Source organism: Chiloscyllium plagiosum, chromosome 2 (assembly GCF_004010195.1).
Source record: "Chiloscyllium plagiosum isolate BGI_BamShark_2017 chromosome 2, ASM401019v2, whole genome shotgun sequence".
Taxonomy (NCBI): Eukaryota; Metazoa; Chordata; class Chondrichthyes; order Orectolobiformes; family Hemiscylliidae; genus Chiloscyllium; species Chiloscyllium plagiosum.
In genome coordinates, this window is record NC_057711.1 from 38,161,242 (window position 1) to 38,187,339 (window position 26,098).

Genomic DNA, 26,098 nt, shown 5'->3' on the forward strand with positions numbered 1-26,098 from the left:
CCATGTTACTATGTTACCCGCTATACTGTGAGGTTTGATTCTTCACCATTCCTCCTCAACAATGATATACAAGGGAAGCAAAGTATGACCAATTACCTCCATAAATGTTAACAGTGCATCCTCATGAAGGAAAAAAGGAAATTTGCATTTAAATCTTAAAGACAGAACTTCCAACTTTTGTTCAACGCTGGATTAAACCCAACAATTTGAGGAAAAGGGGGACCATTTTCTAGAAAGTTCTCTATAGGTTGGTGTTATAACTAGCAGCTGAAAATATGTTGCTGAAGAAGGGCTCATGCCCGAAACGTCGATTCTCCTGCTCCTTGGATGCTGTCTGAACTGCTGCGCTTTTCCAGCAACACATTTTCAGCTCTGATCTCCAGCATCTGCAGTCCTCATTTTCTCCTAGAAGGTTATAACTAGCAGTCAGGAAAATGGTTGTGATTGTTGGAGCCAATCACATCAACAGTGGCTGAGGTCCAACCAATGGTCCCTCTAAGCCAGACGGTTGCTCAGAGGTTCTCTGCACACTGATCAGCTCACCCAAACCTCAGAGGTGTATGCTGTGATGGGAAACTTTACAGAGAACATATCCAACCATCTTTAGCTGGTTCATCAGTGACTGTTCCTCCATCGTGAGGTCAGAAATGGGGGTGTTTGCTGAAAATTGCACAATGTTCAGTATCATTCACTACATTTCAGAAGCAGAAGCAATCTCTGATCATGTGCAGCAAGACCTGCAGAACATCAAGGCTTGGCTGAGAAGGAACAAGTGCCATTCACACCACACAACCATAATGCAATGTTCAGGTCCAAAAGAGAGAATCTAACCATTGTCCCCTTGGCAATCAATGTTTTTACAGGATCACAAAGTTACCATTGCTGAATTCCCCCACTATCAACATCCTCGGGGTTACCATTGACCAGCAACTTAATTAATCCAGCCATATAAATAATGTTATATCCAAGAGCAGAACAGCGGTTAGGAATTCAGAGGTAAGTCCTCCTGACTCCCAAACCTTGTTCACAATTTAAAAGACAAAAATTAGGAGTGTGATACATAACTCTCCACTTGCTTGGATTAATACATTTCCAAAATAACGTTCAGAACAATGCAGTCCATTTGATCGACCTAAACATTCACTTCCTCTCCCAAAAGACAAACAGTCGCAGCTCGATACACAGTATAAATTATGACCCACAACAACTCAGCAGTGCTCTTTCTTCAATAATTTCAAAACCAACGATCTCTACCACCTCATAAGGACAAGGGCAACTAATGCATTGGAACACCACCACCTGTAAGCTCACCTCCAAGCTACACAGCACCCTAATTGGAAACTATATCATTATTCTTCATAGTCACAAGTTAAAAATATTGAAACTTCCTTCCAAACAATAACGCGATGGCCCTACATTCCAAGGATAGCAATGGTTCAAGAGGTCAAATCAGGACAGGCAGCAAATGCTTGCCGAAAGTTTTCATCACTCAGAAATTAGACTACACCTCTACTCTTCCGACCAAAGGGTATAACCTCATACATTCCCAAACTGTATTCCATCTACCACTTTTTTGCTCACTTTCCTCGCCTGTCCAAGTCCTTCTTCACCCTCCCCACTTCCCTCCTCTTATCTTTGTCATCTACAAACTTAGCAACAATGCCCTCACTTCCTTCATCCAGATCATTTATGCATAACTGCTGAAACCTTTACCTACGACTCTTCCATCTCGAGATATGACCAATCCTGTGTTCTCCTCTTATCTACTCTCCATAAGTTGCAGCTTATTAAAAAAATTCTGCTGACAACATCCTACCTTGCACAAAGTACTGCCTGCCTCCCACACCTATATTCAAACTTTCTACACTGATTCTTGGTGTTCAGCATGTATAATTCAACATTCTTACGATTATATAGAAAACCCCTCATAGCCTTGCATCTATTCTCCAGCCCTACAAGTCAAACTCGAATCTTTTGCACATCAGTCCAAATGTTCCATCATTATTGGATATGCTCTTTACTCTGGGATTAGATGCCCACACTTCTCAACTGCTTCATCTTCCTCTTTAATGTCTAACTTATCTGGCCAAGAAGTAATCATCCTATTGCTTCCACCAGTTGCTTCTTTTAGGCATAAATATTATTAAATAGGCAGGAACTGCATTTTCTCAGAATTCCTGAAATCGTTGCCATCTTCAGTGGTGTGGACCTATTTTCCTATTTTATTCATACAAAATAATTGTAACTTGAGGAGTATACTTTTGAAGCAACAGTGGATATTATAGACTTTTTCTACACAATAATATATTTTTCTGTAATTCTTCTCACTACGACAATCATTACACTCCACAAACAATGTAGAAACTATTGCTGCTTTGCATGCGGTGGTCCATTAAAGTTTTATGTGTAAGACAACAAACACGTACCGTAAGAATATCTATGCATAATAAGAAGTGCAAATAACAGTTTAGTAAAATCTTTTCCTTGGAACATTAAAAGAAATGGGACCTTTTGCATGCAGATTATTTTTTAGATCAGAAAGTGTACCTGTAACCAAAGTGTCTCCATAAAAAGCTTTGAATTCATTAAATCTACTGCCATCCACTATTCTGGCAATAACCTGTAAATATAACAATGTATTGTCACTATACAAACTCAAACATCATATTTGATTTCTTTAGAATATTTTATAATGGAACAATGGCATTTAACTGTGGCAGATTTTCTCAATCTGTCATCAAAGGATATGGCAGATATCCATGATGATGTCAGCTGCCCCAAAGCCTCTTTACATGAGTTACAGCAACCTTTTAACAACTAGGAAGCTTCAGCTGGGCCACCATAAATATCGGGGCTTCAGTTCCACAGGTCTTATTGCCAGAGCCAGGATGTCGTCATGGAGGCTGAAGTGGAGGCCCTGCAGGCAAAGAGAGTGTAGGTGGAAGTAGAGTGAGACCTTGATAGGAAGACTGGGAACAGTGAAGAGAAATGAATGGGAAAGAAAGCCAACAGTGGAAGGCAAACTCACCCTTCCCTCTAATGCCAGACCTGAGCAACTTACCTGCTAGCCTCAGAATTGAGGCTGCTTGGGAAGCAACCCTTAAATAGTCATTGGTTTCTTCAGCATCTCAATTTGGGCGAGAATGGGCAGGCTAACCTAGGCCATGAACAGCTCTAAGAAATTGTGGATAGTTCTACATTGGCAGGCTGACGGAGAGAAAGCATTCCAGGGAATTTAACAGGCATTTGCTGGGACGTCCTGTAACATACTGCCCCATATATTTTGCAACGGTTTAGCAATACAAAAGGAAATCATAAGTAATAGCTATTGGGATTGTTCAGTTCAAACACAGGCATGACACACAGTCACTGAAATCCGTTCTCATCAATAATTTTTCAACAATCAAGGGATCCAATACTTCTGTCTAGAAATCCATTCGTCCAGCAAATGTGCTCTATTCATCCTAACATCTCGTACTAGGTACTAAAACATTCTAAGGTGTTTCATAGGAGAGTAATCTGAAAAATTAACACCAAATCAATGGAGCAGACTTTTGATCAGGTTTCTTATAAAACTAACTGACATGAGCAAGCCATTGAGCATTCCAATACCATTGCCATGCATTGATGTTCCTCCTTCCTTAAACAAATGAAAGTGATTAAATATTTGATCAAAAAGCTCATCTTATGCAGCATTTTGAAGAGAAAAAGAGATGGAGATACATAAAGGTTGAGGAGGAAATTCCAAAGCAGGTCCAAACTGTTGAGTTGGATAGGAAATGGGAGATTCACCTATGCCCAGAGTTGAAGGAATGTGGAGAGTTTGGAGATTTGGAGGAATGCACAGATTTTGAATCACTGTACGGTTGGAGAATGTTACAGAAGTAAGGAGGAACAAAGCAACAGAGATTTGAACACAAAGATGAATTTTAGATTAGAAATTTAAATTTAAATTCAGCAGCCTATGTTGCATAAAGGTGATGAATGAATGGAACCTGCAAACAAAGCTTTTTCACTATAGTAATAGTTGAGAAGATACATATTACTGAAAAGGGTGACATGTTGGCTGAAACTTTCTGTCTTGCACTTATCAGGACAAACACAGGAATGGAAAATTTCCAATGATCACAATAATTCTTTTATTACAGGAGAAAGGGCACTATTTTTGTTGGCAACTGGCCAAGGTATTGCCATAGTGAAAACAGTGGTAGCAGTCTTTGATGGAAAAGTTTGAATAGAATAAGCAAGCTTTTCACACTGTCACAACATCCAAGAGACATTTTTCACCAACAAGATGCTATTTTGATTCTAAAAAGTTGTTCTGCCTACTAAAGGATTGAACAATGCTGTGTATCAATTTCAGTGCTGATGTGATACTAAGTATGTAAGAGTTATGGCCCGATGATTGACTGATTAATCATGTTCCTTAATTAGCTGATAATAGATACTCAACCATACTTGCAAAGCCAAAGCAACATGGCTAAAATGAGACGTCGTTCCATGGTTGAGCAGCACTTGCTCAGCAATCTCAAATATGAGAAACGTGCCCAGTTTAAAATTTAAATAGAACCTGTTAATCATAATTAACTGGTGTATTCTCAATGGCTGCTGCCAATCAGAGTCCATTTTTTCACCAAACAGTATACTCGTCTCATGCAGTATAAATGTTAGTTAGGCAGTATAAATTTTAATTACCGCCTGAATTGGTATTCTTGCAAACTGTCACAATGAATACAAGACAAAAAGCTTCAACAATGTGTCTTTATTCAGCAGCACTCAAGTTCCATATTATCAAACAACTATTAATTACATTCTTAATAGGATACCCATGTTGCTTTAAATTCTAGTGAAAAATCATTTCATGCTAACTGGAAAACCTTTCTTGAGTCTATACCTCTTTGACATCGACACTTCTTTTCAGATTATCACCGACTACCCCGTATAATTCATCAGCAGGGAACAGTGGCTCCTCTGGGGTTTCCACCGTCACCTAAGGAGACGAACAGTAGTGTAATTGACAGCCTCCAATCACAGTAAAATTCAGAACTATTTTTCAATGTGCACTTTATGTAACAGCATTAAATTAATAACCATGAATGCAAGAATATACTTCTCACAACTTTGGAACATCTAAGGCAGAGTCTGAATCCCTATTCAACTTGTCTATAGTTTTTTTCCAACAATGAAAGTTGTGACTTCAATGACAATTTCCTGCTTAAATATTAAATGTCCATTAACAATGAAAAGCATTGTGGAAGGAGGTTTAGTGGGAAATGAAAGAAACCTCCTAATCCATTGGTACCATAGCATTCAAAACATCTTGCACGATTACAAGAGGAAAACGCTACAATGTTGGGAACCTGAAATATAAATAGAAAATGCTAGCAATATTCAACAGGTCTGGCAGCATTCAAAGAGAGAGGAACAGGATTTTCAACCATTCCTCCCAGAGAGACGAGTTTTCAGGTAGGAAGCCATAGACGTTATATCTCTTGCTTCAATTAATCTGCAGCTGATGAAAAAAATTAAGCCCATAAGGAAACAGTGGGCAATGGCACTGGAATAATAATCAAGTGATCCAGAACAAAGCTTTGTGTTCAAGTTCCAAAATAGCAGCTGGTAGAACTCACATTAATAAAAATCTAGAATGGAAAGATAGTCTCAGTAATGGTGACTATGAAGCTACCATTGATTGCCATAAAAAACCATCTTGATCACTAAAGTCCTTTAAGGGAGAAAATCTGACCTCCTTATCCAGCCTCACAGCAAATAATATAGACTCTCAACAGCTCCCTTAAATGGCCTAAATAGCCATTCATTTCCAAAGTATTGGGGGACAGTAACAAATGCTGACCTCGTCAGGGACACCCATATTCCATGAAAGAATACAGAATAAATACACCTGAGGTGTGAATTTATCATTATAATCTGCATTATTCTGAAATCTCAAATGGAATTCATGCATATTTTGCCTTTTACATAAGACCTCAAATGGAATTATTACCAATCAATACAATTTGTAAACGTGAAAACTGATTACATGAATTATTTGATTATTTTTAAAATGAAAAATCTTTATTAGATAGATAAATATATACACACATGGATGAAGATATCTATGTTACAGAATGATTTGGAAATTATTGTCATTAAAGTAATCATGAGCTAGATTGGTGGCTAATAATTCTGGAAACTGATTATTATAGGATTTGCCAAAGGAAGCATGCTTACATGATGTGGGTAGAACACGATGCAGTGCCCTTAATTAATACAACATATTACAGTGGACAAACCCATGCAGAGAAAACTGATTGCCACCGTATGAACTAGAAACAGTTTCCTTGGATCAGACTGCAAATTATATGAATAACAATGATTTCAAATGACTTAGAAAACACACTTCATTTTTATAGAAATATGTTCTATTCATGAGTTAAAAATTATTACTGCTGATTTGATTTACATAAGGAAAACTAGGATGCATGGTCATCCCATTAGTAACACTATTGTTTGTAATCTTCAAATCATTCTGTAGAGTAGGCATCTTGCAAATTTGTCCTGACATTTATCTGTATACTATTGTTGCACTGTCTGTCTGTCTGCTTGCAGTGTCAGTTTTCTAATTAGTTGGTTCATAGTTCATTCACAGAAATATCTGCCTAAAAGGTGGAAAACATTCACCCAGCAGAAGCCAATATTTGAGTTGGATGATTGCTACACTGGCAACCTGTTGTAAATAATGTAACAAAGTTTGTACAGGGTCCACCAGCAGGACGAAGGGCAGCAGCAATCAAATTCAGCCAACAATATGACAACAAAAAAAATTGATTCATAGGGCTTGGAAGGAGAAGACTAGTGAAGCCAGGGGACAAGTGATAGAATGGATTGCTAGATGGCTTGAACAGAAAACACAGGACAGGAATAATGGGTCAGGTGGGATTGGAGTGATCTATAAGAGTCACTGCTAAGACCACTACTACTCACAACTTACATCAGTGATTTGGACTTTGAAATCAAAAACAATTTCTAAATTTGTAGATGACAATTAATTGTGGTGGGCAGTTAATTAGATTAGATTACTTACAGAGTGGAAACAGGCCCTTCGGCCCAACAAGTCCACACTGCCCCGCCGAAGCGCAACCCATCCATACCTAACACTACGGGCAATTTAGCATGGCCAATTCACCTGACCTGCACATCTTTGGACTGTGGGAGGAAACCGGAGCACCCGGAGGAAACCCACGCAGACACGGGGAGAACGTGCAAACTCCACACAGTCAGTCGCCTGAGGCGGGAAGTGAACCCGGGTCTCTAGCGCTGTGAGACAGCAGTGCTAACCACCGTGCCACCGTGCCGCCCACTATTCATGAGTTAAAAATTATTACTGCTGATTTGATTTACATAAGGAAAACTAGGATGCATGGTCATCCCATTAGTAACACTATTGTTTGTAATCTTGAGAAGTTCTCTAACACATTACATGTGGAAATTAACTGACTTACAAATTAGGAAGTAATTGACCAATTAAGTGCAACACAGTTAAATATGAAGCAATACATTTTGGTTCATAGAATGTAGAGTCAATTCTTACCTGGAAGATGAGAGTTTAAATGAGTTAGAGGATAAAAGGGATTGAGGAGTACAAATACACCAAACACTGAAAGTTGCACCATAGGTTAGCAAGGCTTTAAGTAAAAAGCAAAACAAACACCAGGCTTTAATTCTTGAGGGACATAATTGAAAAGGAAGGCAGCTATGCTAAACCTGTATCAAAATTTGATTAAATCACCCAAGAATGACTTGGAAGATGTCAGAAGCACTGCCTCAATAGTATTTTCAGTTTTATGTTGGACATACATCACTGTTCCTTCACCGTCACTGGGTCAAAGTCCTGAAATTCCCTCCGTAAGGGCATTGTGGTTCAACCCACAGCAAGTTGACTGCAGTGGTTCAAGAAGGCAGTTCACCACCACCTTCTCAAGGGCAACTAGGAATGGACAATAAATGCTGGCCAGCCAGCGATGCCCACATCCCACAAATGAATACATTTAAAAAATATTCAGATTACCAGCATTAATAATTCTTTGCCTTTTGGGAGTACAATGCTTCTCAGAGTTGGGAAATGATAGTTAAAAGGTAAAAAGCTGAATTTAGTAAAGATAATGAATCTGGTGAAGGATGGGACTAATAATTGTTTGAGATTCATTTGAGTCAGTTGATTCTGACACTAGGGTCCTGAATCTAAATACAGGAAACTATATGATGGGAGGTATGAGTTGGCTATGATTGGTTATTACTGAAAGGGGTGATTACTGAAAGGCAATGGCAAATAGTTAAAGATGCTGGGGTAAATTACAACTGTTATTCATTTTTGCCTGGCGCAAAAGTAAAATGGGAAAGGCAGCAAACCATGGCTTACAATGGAAATTTTAGATATTATTAGATCAAGCAAGACATATATAAATGATGAGATAAAACAACAGACCTGAGGAATGAGGTAGTTTAGAATTCAGCAAAGGCAGACAAAGGGATTGTTTAAGAAAGGGAAAATAGAGGACAAAGGTAAGCTTGCAAGAAACACAAAATCTAACGGTAAAAATTTATATAGGTATATGGAGGGAATAGGATTGGTGAAAATAGGTTCCTTACACTCATAAACCTAGTAATTGATAATAGAGTACAAAGAAATGCCTGACTAACTAAATACATATTTTGGCTCTGTGCTCACAAGAGAGGGCATGAACAACATGTGAATTTTGGAGAGTACAGGGTTTAGTAATGGGTGGGAACTGAAAGAAATCAGTATTGGCAGGAAAATGGTGTTGGGGAAATTGATAGGACTGACAACCAATACAGGGCCAGGGCCTGCTAATCTACATCTCAGACTATTTAAGGAAGTGACCCTAGAAATAGATGCACTGGTGATCATTGATTAGTAAGGGGATCAAGGCTTATGAGGTGAAGGGAGGGGAATGGGGTTGAAAAACATAGCAGCCATGATCAAACCAAATGAAGGGCCAAATTACTTATTCTGCTCTTATATCCTTAGGCATATGGTCTAAAATTATGTAAATGCTGGAACAGTATCTACATATTGGAGGATAGTTAATGTAATAAGTTAGAGAAAACCAGAAAGTATAGACCAGTAAGTCTGGCACTGGCTGTGGGGTAAATGTTGGAGTCCATTCTCGAAGAATTAATAGCTGAGTATTTTTTAAAAAAATCTTCAACAAAATATGGACACGCTAATTGAATGACAAATGCATGGCAGATGAAGTATTATATGACTAAATGTGAGGGTATCCACTTTGATAGCAAAAACAGGTTGATTATCATCTGAATGGCAACAAATTGAGAAAGGAGAATGAGCAGCGAGACCTGGGCTCCTTCGCACACCAGTCACTGAATGTAATGATGCAGGTGCAGCACGCAATAAGGAAGGCAAACAGTAGGTTGGATTTAACAGCAAGAGGATTCTACTAGAGGACAAAGTACCTCATATACTTGTACAGGTGCCTTTTGAAAGCATAAAAGCTAATACCATCAATTACATTCTTCAGCAGAAATTTCAGTATTCCAACAACTCTTACATTCTCATCTGTTAACTTTTTTTTTTAACCTATCTTGCACTTATGTTTCAATGGAAGCTAAGATGAAACAAGCACTTTAGTTCTCTCATCAAAGTTGCTGCCTGATATTTCTAGCATTTTCTGTTTTTGTTTCAGATGTCCAAAATCCACAAAATTTTATTCTTCCTGTTTTCAATTCTCCCACAAGTGAAATCATTCTCTCCACAACTGAAGCTGGGCAGATAGTTATGAGGAAGAAGGAAATGACTGAGTAATTGCATAGATAATTTGCATCAGCAGAAGATACTTTGAATATCCCCATTAATACTAAAGAATACAAAAGAGGAATTAAGTACCACCACTGGTGAAGCAGTGTTAGATAAACTAATGAGGCTAAAGGCTAAAGGTCCTAATGGTTTGCACTGAGGATCCTAAAAGGAGTAGCTGCAGAAATAGCAGATGCATTGATTGTAATTTTTCAGACATCCTTGAACTCTGAAAATGTACTCGAGGATTGGAAAATTAAAAATGTGACAACCCTCTTCAAAAAAGGGTGGGAGGCAAAAAGCAGGTCACTATTGTCTGGTTAGTCTAACAGTTATTGTTGGAAAAGTACTGGAATCAATTATCAAGGAAGTAATAGCAGCATATTTGGAAAAATCATAATTTAATCAAGCAAAGTCAGCATGCTTTCATAAAAGGGAGATCATGTCTGACTAACTTATTAGAGTTTTTCAAGGAAATCTCACCCAGATTTGACAGAGGGGCAACAGCAGATATGCTATAATTATCAAGGAAGTAATAGCAGCATATTTGGAAAAATCATAATTTAATCATGTCTGACTAACTTATTAGAGTTTTTCAAGGAAATCTCACCCAGATTTGACAGAGGGGCAACAGCAGATATGCTATATTTAGACTTCAGGAATGAGTTCAACAAGGTGCCTCACAAAAAGTCAAGTCATAAGACAAAAGCCTATACTGTTCGACATAATTTATTTGCTAATGGCAAGAAACTGCGAGTGCGGTAAGACGCTCTATTTCAAGCTGGTGATCTGTAACCAGTGGAGTTCCACAGGGATCACTGCTGCGACCGCAACTGTTTACAATACATATTATTGACTTGGTGCATGGAAGAGAATATACTATACCAAAATATACAGACGACACAAAAACAGGTGAGAAGGCAAGTTGTGAGAAGGATACAACCCAGTTAGCAGAAAGATATCGATAGGTTAAATAAGCGGGCAAAAACTTGGCAAATACAGTATAATGTGGGAAAATGTGAAGTTGTTAATTTTGAAAGGAAAACAAAGTATTATTGAAATAGAGAAAAGCTGCAGAATGCTGCAACATAAAGGGACTTGGGGGCAGTTGTACATGAAACACAGAAAGCTAGCACTCAGGTGCAGCAGGTAATCAGGAAGACAAATGGAATGTTGGCCTTCAATTAAAGGGGATTGGAGAAGAAGAGTAGGGAAGTCTTACTTCAACTGTACAAGGTATTAGTGAGATTATATCAAAGTATTGAGAGTAATTTTGGTCCCCTTAATTAAGGGAAAAGTGTTACTTCATTGAAGGCAATTCAGATAAGGTTCATTAGAATGATCCCAGATATGGAGGCTTTGTCTGACAAGTAAAGGTTAAATAGGTTGTGACTCTACACACTGAAGTTTAGAAGAATGAGAGGTGATCTCATTGAAAAAATAGGAATCTTAAGCAGCTTAGCAAGATAAATGCTGAGACAATGTTTCCCCTTATGGGAGGGTGTAAGACCAGAATGTATGATTTCAGAAGAAAGGGGTGCCAATTTAAGAATATGATGAAGAGGAATTTCTTCTCTCAGTGGGTTGACTGTCTTTGGAACTCGTTGCCACAGATAGCTGTGGGGACAGAGTCCTTGTACGTAAACAGATTGTTGATCACATGGGGAAATCAAAGGTTGTGTAGAAAGGGCAGGAAAGTGGATGTGAAGAATGTCAGATCAGCCATGGTCCTATTAAATAGCAAAGTAGGCTCGAAAGGGCTGAACAGCCTAATCCTGTTTCTCGTTTGCAGTTTTATGGCCTTATTAAATACCTTGAACAATTAATTAATTAATAATTTTAAAAACTTCTATCAGGTTGTTTCTTTACTAAAGAAATAAAGGACCGGATCTTTTATAATAGTTGTTTCATTTTGGTACAATATTTGTACATTATTTTTGCATTAACTTTCATGCTTTTGATCATTTTTATAGGAGAAAACTTTGACTAATATTTCCATTGTTCACAGGATTGATTTTGCTTCTTGAGGAGGACAATGTCAACCATCAACACTGGACAGAACATTCTGAACAACCCCCCAATCCTTCATTGATAGACCCTATTAACTTCCTGACAACTGATATTAGGATTTCATTTTGTGAATTTTGTCTACTGATGCATTTTTATTTAAGTTCTCCAAAACTTTCATATTCATTCTTGTCCTCTTATGCTATCAAATTATTGATATATCCAGCACAACTTTCCTGTTTTTGGCTTTTAATGTAATACTTTTATCTTAAAGTCTATTGATTACTCCAGAAAGATTTCCCCTAATTTTTGCCTCTTACTATTTTTCAAAGCTTGTTTTTTTATACATAGATCTCTTTCACTTTGGCCCACTTTTTCAGAATTTGCTTTATTTCCACCTCATATCTTAATGTTTGTCCTATTCATGCTATTTCTATGTCTGTTCCTAAACCATTCATATTGGAACACTACTACTGAGATGCTCTCCATTCTTTTCATGTTGCATTTCTCATATATTGGGTGAATTTTATTCTGGGTATGACACTTCTAAAACAGTACGTAATGGTTTGGGTCATGCCCATTTGGCAAGCTCTGAAACGTCTTTGAAATTCTCCCAGGCAACAAATTCTCAAATGCCACAATACTAACGCATTAGGCTGATAAGTAGCAACTTATGTTCATGACACATAAATGCTAGGCAATGACCACCTGCAATAAGGGTAAATCCAATCACCTTCCCTTGATGTTTAACAGCATTACCACTGCTGAAACTCCAATATTCAATATTCCGGGAGTTACTATTGACCTGAATCTTAATTAGACTATCTACATCGTTAAGTGAGTAGAACAGCAATTTACTGCCTGACTTCCTAAAGCTTGTATGTCATGTACATGGAACAAGTTATGGGTGAGTGGAATATTTTCCATTTGTCTGGATGAAAACAATTCCAATAACACTCAGAAGCATGATACAATCAATGTTGTGCACCATACATTTGATCAGCTATTCCTTCCACATATAATGGACAATTTCCTCCTAAAATTAGAGCATGCAACATTGAATACCATAGTACCCAATGAAGAATTTTATCTTTCATAATAAATTCAAAGATTCACTTTTAAATCTAATAACTAATGGCTGAAGGGATCAATATAATACTGGTAAGTAAATCACATGGACATTTAAATATGTGTCATATTATGGGATTTTGACACACATTGAATTTAGGACATTTTGCTAAGAATGATTAAAATTCAGTGATCGTTCTGACAGATCTAAGTGAAGAAAATAAGAGTCAAGCTAGTAGTCAGCTATTTTGTCCTAAGATTTGTACACAGAATAAAAATCTCCCCAAGTCTAAATTCCGTATATAAAATGCAGCATAAGGCTAAGCTACAAATTTAGGTTTATTTCTACAGTAGTTATGTACTTACATCTAATTTCTTCTGATAGTTGAGATTTCGAACGGCCTTTCGTGCCAAGTGAAGTGCATGAGCATCATCCAAGGCGTAGTGATCAGTCACACCAGACTTCCTGCAAAATTCACAAGCAAAACGTTGATAAAGTTCGCTCAGAGATAATTAAGACTGCAATACTAAATCAAACATATTTACAACAAGCACAGAGAGTGCTGAAGAAACTCAGCAGGTCTGGCAGCATCTGTGGAGAGAGAAATAGAGTTAACATTTTGAGTCCAGTTTGACACGAACAATTTGCATTTGTTTCAGGTTCATAGCATCCACCGTATTTTGCCTTCTCAATATCACTATTGCGCTTAGTCAGAACTTGACAATGTAAAAATTAATTTGGTTTAATTCCTTTGACTACAAGATCACAAGGTAGCGTTTTTTGCGCGAAACTGGCTTTGTATCATCTGCAAATTTGGAAATCGTATATTAGGTCTCCATCTCAAAACTCACTGAAAAGTTGACAAAATTAATTTAACATTTCAGCTTTATGGCTGTGACATCTCACTGCCTTGAAGTTTAGGTGTGTGAAGGCTGCTACTCATCGGCCATGGATCAGTTAGGAGCACACTTACACGAGTCACTGATTGAGAATGCTGTTGAATAAAGTACAACTGCAAAGATACGAGCCCCAAACCCAGGCTAATATTACTCTGAGTGAGTACTGGAAGGGCTGCCTAAGTACAGTCTTATTCTTTGATGTGGACACCGCTGGGAAGGCCAGCAGTTGTTGCCCATTCCTAACTGCACTTGATCTGATGGTTTATTAAGCCATTACAGAGGGCAGTTAAAAGAATTAACCACATTGCTATTTGTCTGGAGTCACATATAGGCCAGACATGAGAAGAGATTGAAGAATTTGGAACTGTTCTCCTTGAAGAGAAGGAGGCTCCGAGGAGATTTGATAGAGGTTTTCAGTGTTGAGTGGGCTAGATGAAGTAGTTAGGGAGAAGGTGTTCCTGCTTATAAAAGAAAAATGATTGAGAGGGCATAGATTAAAGTGTTGTGCAAACAGAGCAAGGGTGAGGTGAGAAAAATACTTTTTTCACACATCAAATAGTTAAGGCATGGGAAACACATTTTGAAAATGTGGTGGAATTGGGTTCCTTGAAGGCATTCACGAGGACATTGGATGATAATTAGATTAGAAACGGTGACACAATGACGATTCTGTGAAAAGCGTTATCAATTGATATTTCTTAAGGCAGTTTCTTGTTACAGTTATGGATGTATGGTCCAAGGTACACTCTAACATTAGTGCAATGAGCAATATAGATCTTTCCAACTTATGCAATGAACAAACCTGATTGTAACACATGAACAATACGGATCGCTGGAAAATACACCCCAGCTTATAATGCTCTCAATTGCTTTGTAATTCTCCATAAGATAAATATTTATAGGCCTTTGGATGAATACTTAGAGTCATAGAAATGTACAGCACAGAAACAGACCCTTCAGTCCAACTTGTCCATGCCAATCAGATATCCCAAACTAATCTAGTCCCACTTGCCAGCACCTGGCCCATACCCTTCCAAATTCTTCCTATTCATATACCCATCCAGATGCCTTTTAAATGTTGCAATTGTACTAGCCTCCACCACTTCCTTTGGCAGCTCATTCCACAAATGTACCACCCTTTGCATGAAAAAGTTACCTCTTAGGTCTCTTTTATATCTTTCCCTTCTCACCCTAAACCTCTGCCCTCTATTTCTAGACTCCCTCACCCCAGGGAAAAGACTTTGTCTATTTATCCTATCCATGCGCCTCATGACTTTATAAACCTCTATAAGGTCACCCCTCAGCCCCCAATGCTCCAGGGAAAGCAACCCCAGTCTATTCAACCTCTCCCTATAGCTGAAATCCCCTAACCCTGGCAACATCCTGATCAGATCCTGGGAATTTATCCACTTTTATGCGTTTCAAGACATCCAGCAGTTCCTCTCTGTAATATGGATATATTTCAAGATGTCTAGATACATGTAATTTGGAGTGAGGTACATGAGGCAGAAGGATTAATAAATTTTGACTTGTGTTGTACAGAAAATAGCCTCAACAGATTATTGACAAGTTAGTCAGAAGATGCCACAGCAAAGAGCATGAGTGTGATTTTTCTGAAGAGGAACTATCAGAAAGGTTTGAGTTAGTGATCACCTCTAAACAAGTTGAAGCCATTAGAACAGATGTTATTGGCAAGAAAAAAGGCCCTGGAATGATGATGGAAGGGAGATAGTGATACATTGGGTTTTAATTTCCCATAGTTAATTACATTTGGAGAAAGTTCCTTTATTTGGAAAATAGCTGATGGAACTCTTTTATTCAAATGGGGAGGGAGGCAGAAAGCCCAAAACTGACGGCCAGTTAGCTTAACATCTGTCACAGAGAAAATATTAGAAACTATTATTAAATATTTTATAAGAGGGCACTTGGATAAGTTCAAGATAATCAGGCAGAGCAAGCATGGTTTTGTTAAAAGGAAATTGTACTTAACTAATTTATTGGAGTTCTTTGAAGAAGTAACTTGTGCTATAGATAAAGGGCAACCAGAGGGTGTATTGTAGATCTAGGGGTCATCGAAATTAAGTGGATGTCCACTTAAGAAAGGGATGAGGAAACATTTTTTTCTCTGAGGGTCTTTGAAATTCCCTTCAGTGGATTCAGAGGCAGTGGTTGATTAGCAAGGGAATTATTGGGGTTAATGTAGATTTGAGGTTGAAATCAGATCAACCATGATCTTGTTGAATGGAAGATGGAAAATAACGTGAAAAATGTGATATTAAATCCACCTTGGTAGGAGAAAGAGATATGTGTAGAATATTTTGTAAATGGTATGTTGGAAAGTGTAGATGTAAGAATGGACCTACCTGCCTTCACTGGTAAATTTCTGATTGCTAACATGCAGGTGCAGCAAGTCATTAGGAAGGTTAATGGAATTGGACAAGAGTGCTTATACTATCCTTTATTGCAAGAGGATTTGAGGTCAGGAATAGTGAAATCCTGTTTAAATTTTATAGCAAGTTGGTTGCAGTCCACACTTTTTCTCCTAGAGTATGTTTTGTATAGAACTTTGGTTTCCTTATCACAGGAAAGATATTATTGCCTTGAGGGAGTGCAGTAAAGATTCACCAGACTTATTTCTGCAGTGGCAAAACTGTCCTACAAAAAGAGATTGGACACACCTGGGCATGTATCCTCTAGAGTTTTGAAGATTAGAGACACAACTTACAAAATACTTAAAAGGGTAGATGGGGTGAATAAAGGTAAGATATTTCACCTGGTTGGGACACAATTTAAAAATAGAGGAGAAGCCACTTAGGTTTGAGATAAGAGAGTTTTTTATTCAGAGGATTGTGAAATTTTGAAATTCTCTATCACTGAGGGCAAACTTAGTTTTTGAATATGTATAACACAGAGATTGATCAACCTCTGAGTGCCAGTGGCATGTTACGGGGACAGGAGGGTAAAAGGCATTTAAGTGTTCAGTCATGATTGAATGATGGGGTTGGATCCATGGATCAAATGACCTACTCATGTCCTTGTGTTTCCAGGTGGGATTGTAAATTAAAAATACTAACAGATCAACTATAATCTATTGAATAACAGAATGGAATTGAGGGCCTGAATGATCTACTTTTGCTTCTGTTTTGCATGTTTTGCATTCTCATGTTGATCAAGCAGATATACACCAAAGGTCCCTTTGCTCCTGTACCCCATTTAGCAATGTATCCCCCTATTTTATGTTGTCTTTCAATGTTCTTCTATCCAAAATGCATCACTGCACACTTTTCTGTATTGAACTTCATCTGCCAACTATCCATCCCTTCCGTCAACTTGTTATCAATTCTCCTCTGAGCATTCTTCTCTTCAAGGAGAACAGTCCCAAATTCTTCAATCTATTCTCATGCCTGAAGTTTTTCTTTCCTAGAACTGTTCTTATCAATCACTCCTGCACTCTCTCCATTGCATTGCATTTGCATCTTTCCTGAAATGTACACAATACTCCAGCTGAAGTCTAACAAGTGTCTTGTACAAGTTCAAAACTACCACACTGCTATTGTTATTCCATGTTCCTATTAAAGCAAAAACACTGTGTGCTTTATTAACTGCCTCCACCTGTCTTGCAACCTCCAATTATTGAGCATATATACACCAAGGTCCCTTTGCTCCTGCACCCCATTTAGAAATATATCCCCCTATTTTATGTTGTTTTTCAATGTTCTTCTAAGCAAAATGCATCATCACACACTTTTCTGTACTGAACTTCATCTGCCAACTATCCATCCCTTCCGTCAACTTGCTAATGTCCTTTTCGAGTTCCACACTGTCCTCCTCAGAGTTACAATTCTTCCAAGTTTCATGTCATACGCAAACTTTCAAATTGTCTCCACACATCATCATCCAGATCATTAATATTAATCAGAGAAAGCAAGGGTCCCAATACCAACCATGATGAACTTCACTACAAAACTTCCGCCAGTCTAAACAAATATCCATTTTTATTTACATTACTTGAAAAGTACATTGTCATGCTGTTAGAACAACAGGCACATTTGTTTGCACTCATTAAACAAACATGCTTCATAAGATAGTTTACCTGCAGTGGAGATCAGCACCTCCAAGGTCTTCAGCTGAAACTTCTTCACCAGTTGCAGCTTTCACCTAAACAGAGAAAAATAGTTTAAAATATCTCTCCTTCTAGCATGGAAGGCAGTAGAAATACAGGTTTTAATAGGGCTCCGTTGAAAAATTATTTCCTTCAACAAAAACAGTATTGCTTTCAAACACTGATTGATCAACTGTGCACTTATACTGAATTTCTCTATTTTATTCGATGAATCCATTTTTATTCCTACCTGTACTGCTAGAAGCTTGGTTATGTTGCCTTACATTATTAGATATTTTGTATTGTTGGGGTGGCAAGCAGTTGAGATTTATCACTATCTGACAGATGTAAACTGATAATCTTTAGAGTAAAAATAACAAAAATAAACTAGTAAGTTACATTTTTTTTAAACATACAGGAGAGAAAGCTTCACAATGATTATGATACTGTACTATAATAATTAAAACAGAATGCTGAAAATACACAGCATCAGTGAAGAGACAACTAAGCTTTAATTTTTCAGATCTGGATAACTGCAACAACAAATTTCCTTAGCGATATCAAGTTTTACAAAACCACTGAGAAACTAAATAACAGCAACATAACCAGAAACTGTTGCATATTCTCAGAAATGAATACCCACTTAAAATTATCAACAAGAACACACATATTAGACTCATAACATAAGCAATTTACTTGAATTTCTTATTTCCAATCTCCCTCTCACTGAGAGCCAACAGCAAATAAAACGACAATCACTGAGTGACTCAATTAGCACATAGTAAGTATCAATGACAATGAAACACAGCCAATCAATGTGATCTAAATAACACAATTTTATTTTTCAGGCATTTGTATTGATTCACAATCTTCACATCAGGCCCTCATGCTTACTGATTAATTTATTCTTTGAGTCAGCCCAGAACTCATCAATTGCTGTCTCAATTTTTTATAACTTAATAACATGACAAATTCCTGTGAGGGAACACCATGACAATTAGTGATAAAGGCAACCAAGGTTCTAACCATCTTTTGCAACCACAAAATACAAAATCCCATAGCTGAACTTCAACTCCACAAATTAATTTTGGAAAACTTACTGTATTGTACAGTTGTTACAAAATAGCATAACTGAATGTATCCAATGTTTTAGCACACTTCATGCCAAAAATATGGTCATATTTCTTTCAGTATATGATTAAGACAAGGGGTACATGTGGCACAGTGGTAATGTCCCAACCTCTTAGCTAGAAGATCCAAGTTAAAGTCCTACCTGCCCCAGATATGCCACAATGTGTCTGACCAGGTTGATTCACAATACTCTATGAGATAAAGGGGTGATCTGAGTGAATTGTTAGAATAGCAGCTGTTCCTCTGGTGAAAGAGTTTAATCCGTGGGAACAGCTAGGCTATTGAACAGGTGCTGCCAGTAAACAATTCTTCACATAAAAGGTATTGGAAAATTGGAATTCTATCTCCTAGAAAATTGTTGAATCGAGGTTGAAACTGAGATTGATAGATTTTTGTTATGGAATGACTGAGTAGATGGGGTTAAAACATTTGTGAACCAAACTTTTAGTGATTGACTTAACAGGTCTGAGGGGTTGAATCACAAATAGCTGTTCTAATGATGTTTAAAATATTGCCTTCCTAACCACTTCCAGAAGACATTTATTAAATGTGAATTTCGTGAACCAAGGACAAAACCAAAATTGCGCCTCAGTGATTACTAAACTTTGAAACAAGATGCAGTAATCACCTTCACAATCAGAAATTATGATCAAATGAAACTAATTAGATTAGATTCGATTCCCTACAGTGTGGAAACAGGCCCTTCGGCCTAACCAGTCCACACCGACCCTCCGAAGAGTAACCCACCCAGACACGATGGGGCAATTTAGCATGGCCAATCCACCTGACCTGCACATCTTTGGACTGTGGGAGGAAACCAGAGCACCCGGAGGAAACCCACGCAGACACAGGGAGAACGTGCAAACTCCACACAGACAGTCACCCGAGGCTGGAATCGAACCTGGGACCCTAGTGCTGTAATTATGTCAACAAATTTCCAAAGCTCAGAATTGGTATTTATTTATTTTCCAGAGCAATGTTAAGTATGACATGAAGGTAAACACCAACAAGTTCCATTGCTCGTAAATATAGTAGCTTTTGTCTTTTGTTTTTACATTGGTAGCACTCACAGTAAGAGCCATTACAAACACAATATTGATCCCAGATCAAGCCAGGGAATTTGTAATGAATCTTGGGAGCTTACCTTCATATTACTCCTCAAACATTTAACTGTTTATCAATTTTTTTATATGTACCAGTGGTGGGCCTCCTAAGAAAATTGTCCCCTGATTCTTCACAATGATACTTTCATCAGCCATGGCAGGAACATATGCTCCTCCTGCTGTACATGAACCCATGACCACAGCTATCTGGAATCAAAGGAGGCAATCACAGAATTAATGATTTATACAGGACAACAGTTTATTACAAGAAAACAAATATGAATACACTAATTTTCATTCACACCACAATAATTACCACCACTTTTTCAATCTCTCTTGGTCCTTTCCCTGAACTTTATAACTATAGTATTTTTAGTTACATTGTTCTATTTTTGCGTCCCCTCATTCAAAACACCAACTCTAACATGCTAAGTGCAAGAACATAACTTCAAGTGACAGATAATTCTACAAATGAAGTTCACAACCTTCTGATAGGGAAATAAACACTGTTTCTACCCACAACTTTCACACTCCAGTCTTACACTGAAGAAGATTCTCGATAAACAGATTCTAACTTCTAAAATTTTACTAAAAGGTTAGCTATACTTGAAAATGATTGTCTACGTTCATGTTTTAATTCTGATAAGCACCACAGAAAATACAGAAGTGATCTCAGGAGAACTGCTCATTTTAAATAAGGATCCAACCGGTATACTCAGATGGAGGTCCACTCTCTTATTTCAAAATTGTATGATTTGTGGAAATGTATATCTATAAATAAGATACAACAACTGAAGTGACTGTAACAAGATCAGCCAAGTGGCCTGAATATGAGTTTTCCGAATGGAATTGTTAATCTGGCCCAATCAGGGAGCCCTGACTGACAGAGATAAACAGGAGGTTCAGAGTCTCCTCAGTTTAGGGGACTGACTCTGTGCTGGTTGGTGTTACAGTCAGTATGTTACTGTTAGTTTCTGCTTCTCTTTTTTTGGAGGGGGAAACCTGATTCCTGAACTGGCTGAATTATTTAGCCAGTTTGTTAACTGGCATTCCTTTTAGTGAGGACTGATTGTTAAACTCCTGATGCACATAATGTGTTTCAGGTGTAGCTCAGTTCTCATTAGGGCATTGTTGTTTCACTGGCTGGTCACAGCCTGTGTGTTACTCTTTTCTCTTTCTGTGAAAAGGACAATGTTAATTTTGTGGTAGGGCATAGCCTTTGGACTGTAGTTTTCTTTGTTTTTTTGTATGTGTCTTCACTTTTTATTGGTGTTTTGATTGAGCCCTGTGGAAGACATACATTTTACCAGAGGAGCTGTTCCTGTGGGGAGGCCTAGCCCTGGGACTGGGCCTCTGAAGATTGAACACCTGTGTGTGTGCTGGGAGGTGAGCAGCTGCTGTATCCTGGAGTTTGGAAGAAGACATTTCCTTTGGGAGTGGACCAACCCCTGTAAGTTAACTGCACCTATACTATGTACTGTGTTCCTGTGAGTGGGCCTGGCTCTCCAAGGCTGGACCAGGACTCAATCGAGACTGAACACCTGTGTGCTGTGGGGTGTGCATTTGCTGCCTCCAGGAGTGGACGCTGCCCTTGGTTGCGGACTGTTTCTAGCAACGGACTCTAATTCTGACATTACACATTGTATACTGGAGTGGACTCCTCCTGGAAATGGATTCCATATCTTGAAGACTGTATAGATTTGGACTGTGTACCAGAAAGGACTTTTTTTTTGGTAACTAACTGTATTGTGGTGTTTCCTGAGTCTATCAACCGCACCTGGGTCTTGCGTATCGCTGGGTCTGGCAGGCCTTGCTGTGAGCTGGGAGGCTCATGGGTCGTCCTGAAAGCTGTCACCCCGAGAGCCGGAGGATGGGTAGGCCATCCTGTGAACCTGAAGGTTGGTAGGCTGTCCAGAAAGTCGGAGGGTGGGTAGGCCACTCTGATGCCAGTCGCCCCGAGAGCCAGATGGTGGGTAGGCCGTTCTGAGCGCTGTCGTCCCAATAAGGGGTAATCGGGACGGGCTGTCCTAGAGGTGGTCGAAAGGTGTCAGAGCAGTCGAGTGCCAGAAGGCGCGTAGGGGCGGGCTGAGATCTGGAAGTCTTGTGGGCTACCCTACACGCTGTCGTCCCAGGGAAGGGGTGGGCTGTCCTAGAGGTGGCCAAAAGGTGTGCCAGGATAGCCCACTAGTCGGAGGTGTAACAGGGTGGGTGAGACCCCAATGGTATGTAGGGGCAGACCGAGAGCCAGAAGGTGGGTAGCCGTCCTCAGCGCTATCACCCCGGCCAGGTACCGGGGGTGGGCTGCCCCAGAAGTGGTCGAAAGGTGCTGAGGGTGGTTAGTGAAGCCGGAAAGTGGGTAGGCCGTCCTGACTGCTGACACCCCGGGCAGGTACCAGGGTGGGCTGTCCTAGAGGTGGTCGAAAGGTGTGTCAGGGTGGACCGAGAACTGGAAGGGGCATGGGGTGGACCGAGAACCAGAAGGTGGGTAGGGTCAGGCTGCCTTAGAATGGTCGGAAGGTGGGAGGGGCGGGGGCTTGTTGGGTCTGTATTGTCTGCACTTTTGTATGTAACAGTATTGTCTAATGTACAAATGTCATTGTTGATGTCTCTTTATATTTTTATATGTGAAACTGGGATCTGAGGTTTGTCCTCATGTCCCTGTAAACCGTTTGAACGGTAGGGTTTGGGGCCTGGCTTTGCTGCTCCTCTCCCTTGTAAAATTGCTGTCTCTTGTATGCAGCTGTAAATATAACTGTTTGTTGTAAACTGTTTTTGTAATTTGTTTAATAAAATTAAAAAAAACAGGAGTGTTAAAGGTTCTGCTCACTCTGAGAGCTGGCTCTGAGGGAGCTGAGTCCGTGTGAAGGATTCTCTACTTGTAAATAAAGGGTAACTTGATAATGGGATATCAGCCTTTGTGAAGTTATTTCAACAACAGCATATACATTTTAAATTATTCATTTACCTGTGCAATTCCCATTGCAGACATGTTGGCCTGATTATAAAAGATGCGCCCAAAATGATCGCGATCTGGAAAAACATCTGCTTGTCGAGGTAAGTTTGCACCACCAGAATCCACTGAAATGAAGCCATGAGAAACAAACAGATACGCATTTGTATATCACCTTTCATGATCCGAGGACATCCCAAGTGTTTTGTGTATGAAAGCAAAATACTGGTGAAACTTTGAAATGAAAACGAAATCTCCTCAGTGTTTAGCAGGTATAGGCATTTCTCTGGAGAGAATTGACAAAAGGACATTTACCTAAAACATTAGTTCAGTTTCTCTCTCCTCAAATGTTGCTTAACCTGCTCAGTATTTCCAGCATTTTCTGTTTTTATTTCAAAGTATAGTCACTTTTGGTAAAGTGGGAAATGCAGCAAGCAATTTGTGCAAAGCATGCTTCTATAAACAGTTTCTCTTCTTACTTTCTTGGTAATCCCTCAGGATCAAGGATGATCTGTTTCAACTGTGCTCTGAGATTCTGCTGATAAATGCAATGCAAAACCTTCACACTCTGCCACATGTGAGTCGGGTGGTGCCAGAAGGGTTAGGCACATAAGATGCTTGAAGGTTTATGCAACCTCTTAATGGCTGTGTGTGTTCCTGATTGAGTTTCTTGGAGTTTTGGTGCCTTCTCAAATAGACCTTCTCCATTTGGTCAATCACATATCAGGGATTCCCATGAGTTGACAAAAATGCATAACTTCCTCAGGAATGTGGTGAAGGCATCCCAAAAGCATTTCTGCTGTCCTCCTGGATGTATCCTGCTCTGACCAAGCTTTGATGAAAACGGTTATATCAAATACAAGAATTGGGAGCATAAGTAGGCCACTCAGCCTATCACACTTGCTCAGTTGTTTGATAAAATTATGGCTGTTTTAATTATGGTCTCAATCTTGTTTTCCTGTCTATCCCATATGCCCTTTGACTCCCCTATCCATCAAGAATCTATACAAGACAGCCTTAAAAATATTCAATAATCTAGACTTTATTGATCTCTGGAAAAGACTTCCAAAGACCACTGACCCTCTGAGGGGGGAAAAAAAAATCGATCATCTCCATCTTAAATGGAAGACTTCTTATTTACAAACTGTGTTCTTTATTTCTAGACTCCAGCACAACAGAAAACATCCCATTATTGTCAAGCCCCCTTAGAATCACTGAACTTGAAAGTGTATAGACCAAATCAACCTTAACTCAAAAGATAATCCCTCCATTCCAGAAGTCGACAGAGCGAACCTTCTCTGAATTGCTTCAAATGCAAGTATATCTCGCAAGTATAGCCACTGTGCTAGTCATCCAGAACCACAAGTTCAGGTTCTGGACTAATGGGTTTCAATGCCACCGTAGTAGATGGTAAAATAATCTGGAGTGTTAAAAGAAGCTAGCCTAATAGTAACTATGTAACCATTGTCGATTGTCGTAAAAACTTATCTGGACAGCAAAAATGCTTTTGGGATGCCTTTACCACAGTCCTGAGGAAGTTATGCATTTTTGTCTACTCATTCGAGCCCCTGATATGTGGTTAACCAAGTGGAGAAGGTTTATTTGAGAAACCACCAAAACTTCAAGAAACTTAATCAGGAACACACACAACCATAAAAGGTTGCACAAACCTTCAAGCATCTTATGTGCTAGCACCACCTGATATATCTAATTTACCTTTCGGTGGGGTCAAACTCCCTCTTTTGGTAGGTGTTGGTATCTGCAAGTAGTTGTTGCACTTTTTGGATGTAGTCTGCTTTGTCTAGGATGGCCGTCATTCTGCCTTTGTATGCTGGTAGTATGTTCTTATCGTTTCTTAGTGATTTTAATGCTTCCCTTTCCTTGGTGTTGAGGTTATGTGTTTGTCTTTTCCTTGTTATCAGAGGTACAATACTTTGTCTCACTGTTTGTCGTGTCTCTTCTGTCAGTCCATTGTTCCTGAGTGTGCATTCTAGTGCTGCTAGGAAGTCTGCTGTCTTGGCGTCCCTGTGGTTGTAGTTGAGTCCCTTGGCCAGTATAGTTCTTTCCCACCCCACAGCTCACCAATAGGATAAACAACACACTGAGGAACCTACAAAAAAATGGACAGATAACCAGGTTTGACCTACAAAGAATGAAACCTGAAAGCAACACCCCCAGATTCGATGGACGACCTAAAGTGCACAAACCAGACGTCCCACTCAAACCCATAGTATCACTACCAGGGATACCATCACACAAACTGGCTAAAGAACTATAGCAGAAACTGAAACACCTGATCAGCGGATCCAGACACTCTATACAGTCAACACAGGAATTCTTGGACATCATCAGAAATATACACATAGACAAGGAAGAAACCATGGTCTCATTCGATGGAACGGCACTATTCACCTCTATCAATAAAACCCTAGCCAGAGGAACAGTAGCCAACCTGCTGGACATACAGAACAGACAACAGGACGTTGAACCTATCAACAAAGACGGCATACTCAAACTACTGGACCTGTGCCTCACAACACACTTCACATTCAACAACCAAATATATGAACAAATCAACGGCACACCCATGGGCTCACCCATCTCTGGACTCATAGCAGAAGCGGTAATGCAAACATTAGAACAAACAGTCTTACCGCAAACTCAACCCAAACTCTGGGTCAGATATGTAGATGACACCTTTGTAATCATTAAAAACACAGAAATAGAAAACACACACCAGATCATCAACGCCACACTCACAGGAATCCAATTATCGAGAGAGGAAGAAAAGGACAAACAACTCCCATTCCTAGACGTGATGGTACAGAAAACACCGAACGGAGAATTCACCACAAAGGTATACAGGAAAGCCACACACACAGACCAAGCCCTGAACTGCGAAAGCAACCACCCCAACACACACAAAAAAGTTGCATCAAGACACTATTCAAAAGGGCCACAACACACTGCAGTACACCAGAACTGCAAAAAGAGGAAGAACA

General features: G+C 39.1%; 1 protein-coding gene across 1 annotated transcript in view; it reads right to left on the bottom strand.

The window, feature by feature from the left end:
• Nucleotides 1-26,098, bottom strand: part of mccc2 (methylcrotonyl-CoA carboxylase subunit 2) — a 134,048-nt gene that overhangs the window by 48,924 nt on the left and 59,026 nt on the right. Inside the window, exons 6-11 of the mRNA XM_043707857.1 lie at nt 23,112-23,224; nt 20,240-20,353; nt 17,904-17,968; nt 13,277-13,376; nt 4,895-4,990; nt 2,548-2,620 (exon numbers count right to left, since the gene is read on the bottom strand). Of these exons, the coding sequence (XP_043563792.1) occupies nt 2,548-2,620; nt 4,895-4,990; nt 13,277-13,376; nt 17,904-17,968; nt 20,240-20,353; nt 23,112-23,224 (561 nt within the window). The remainder of the gene's footprint in view (nt 1-2,547; nt 2,621-4,894; nt 4,991-13,276; nt 13,377-17,903; nt 17,969-20,239; nt 20,354-23,111; nt 23,225-26,098) is intronic.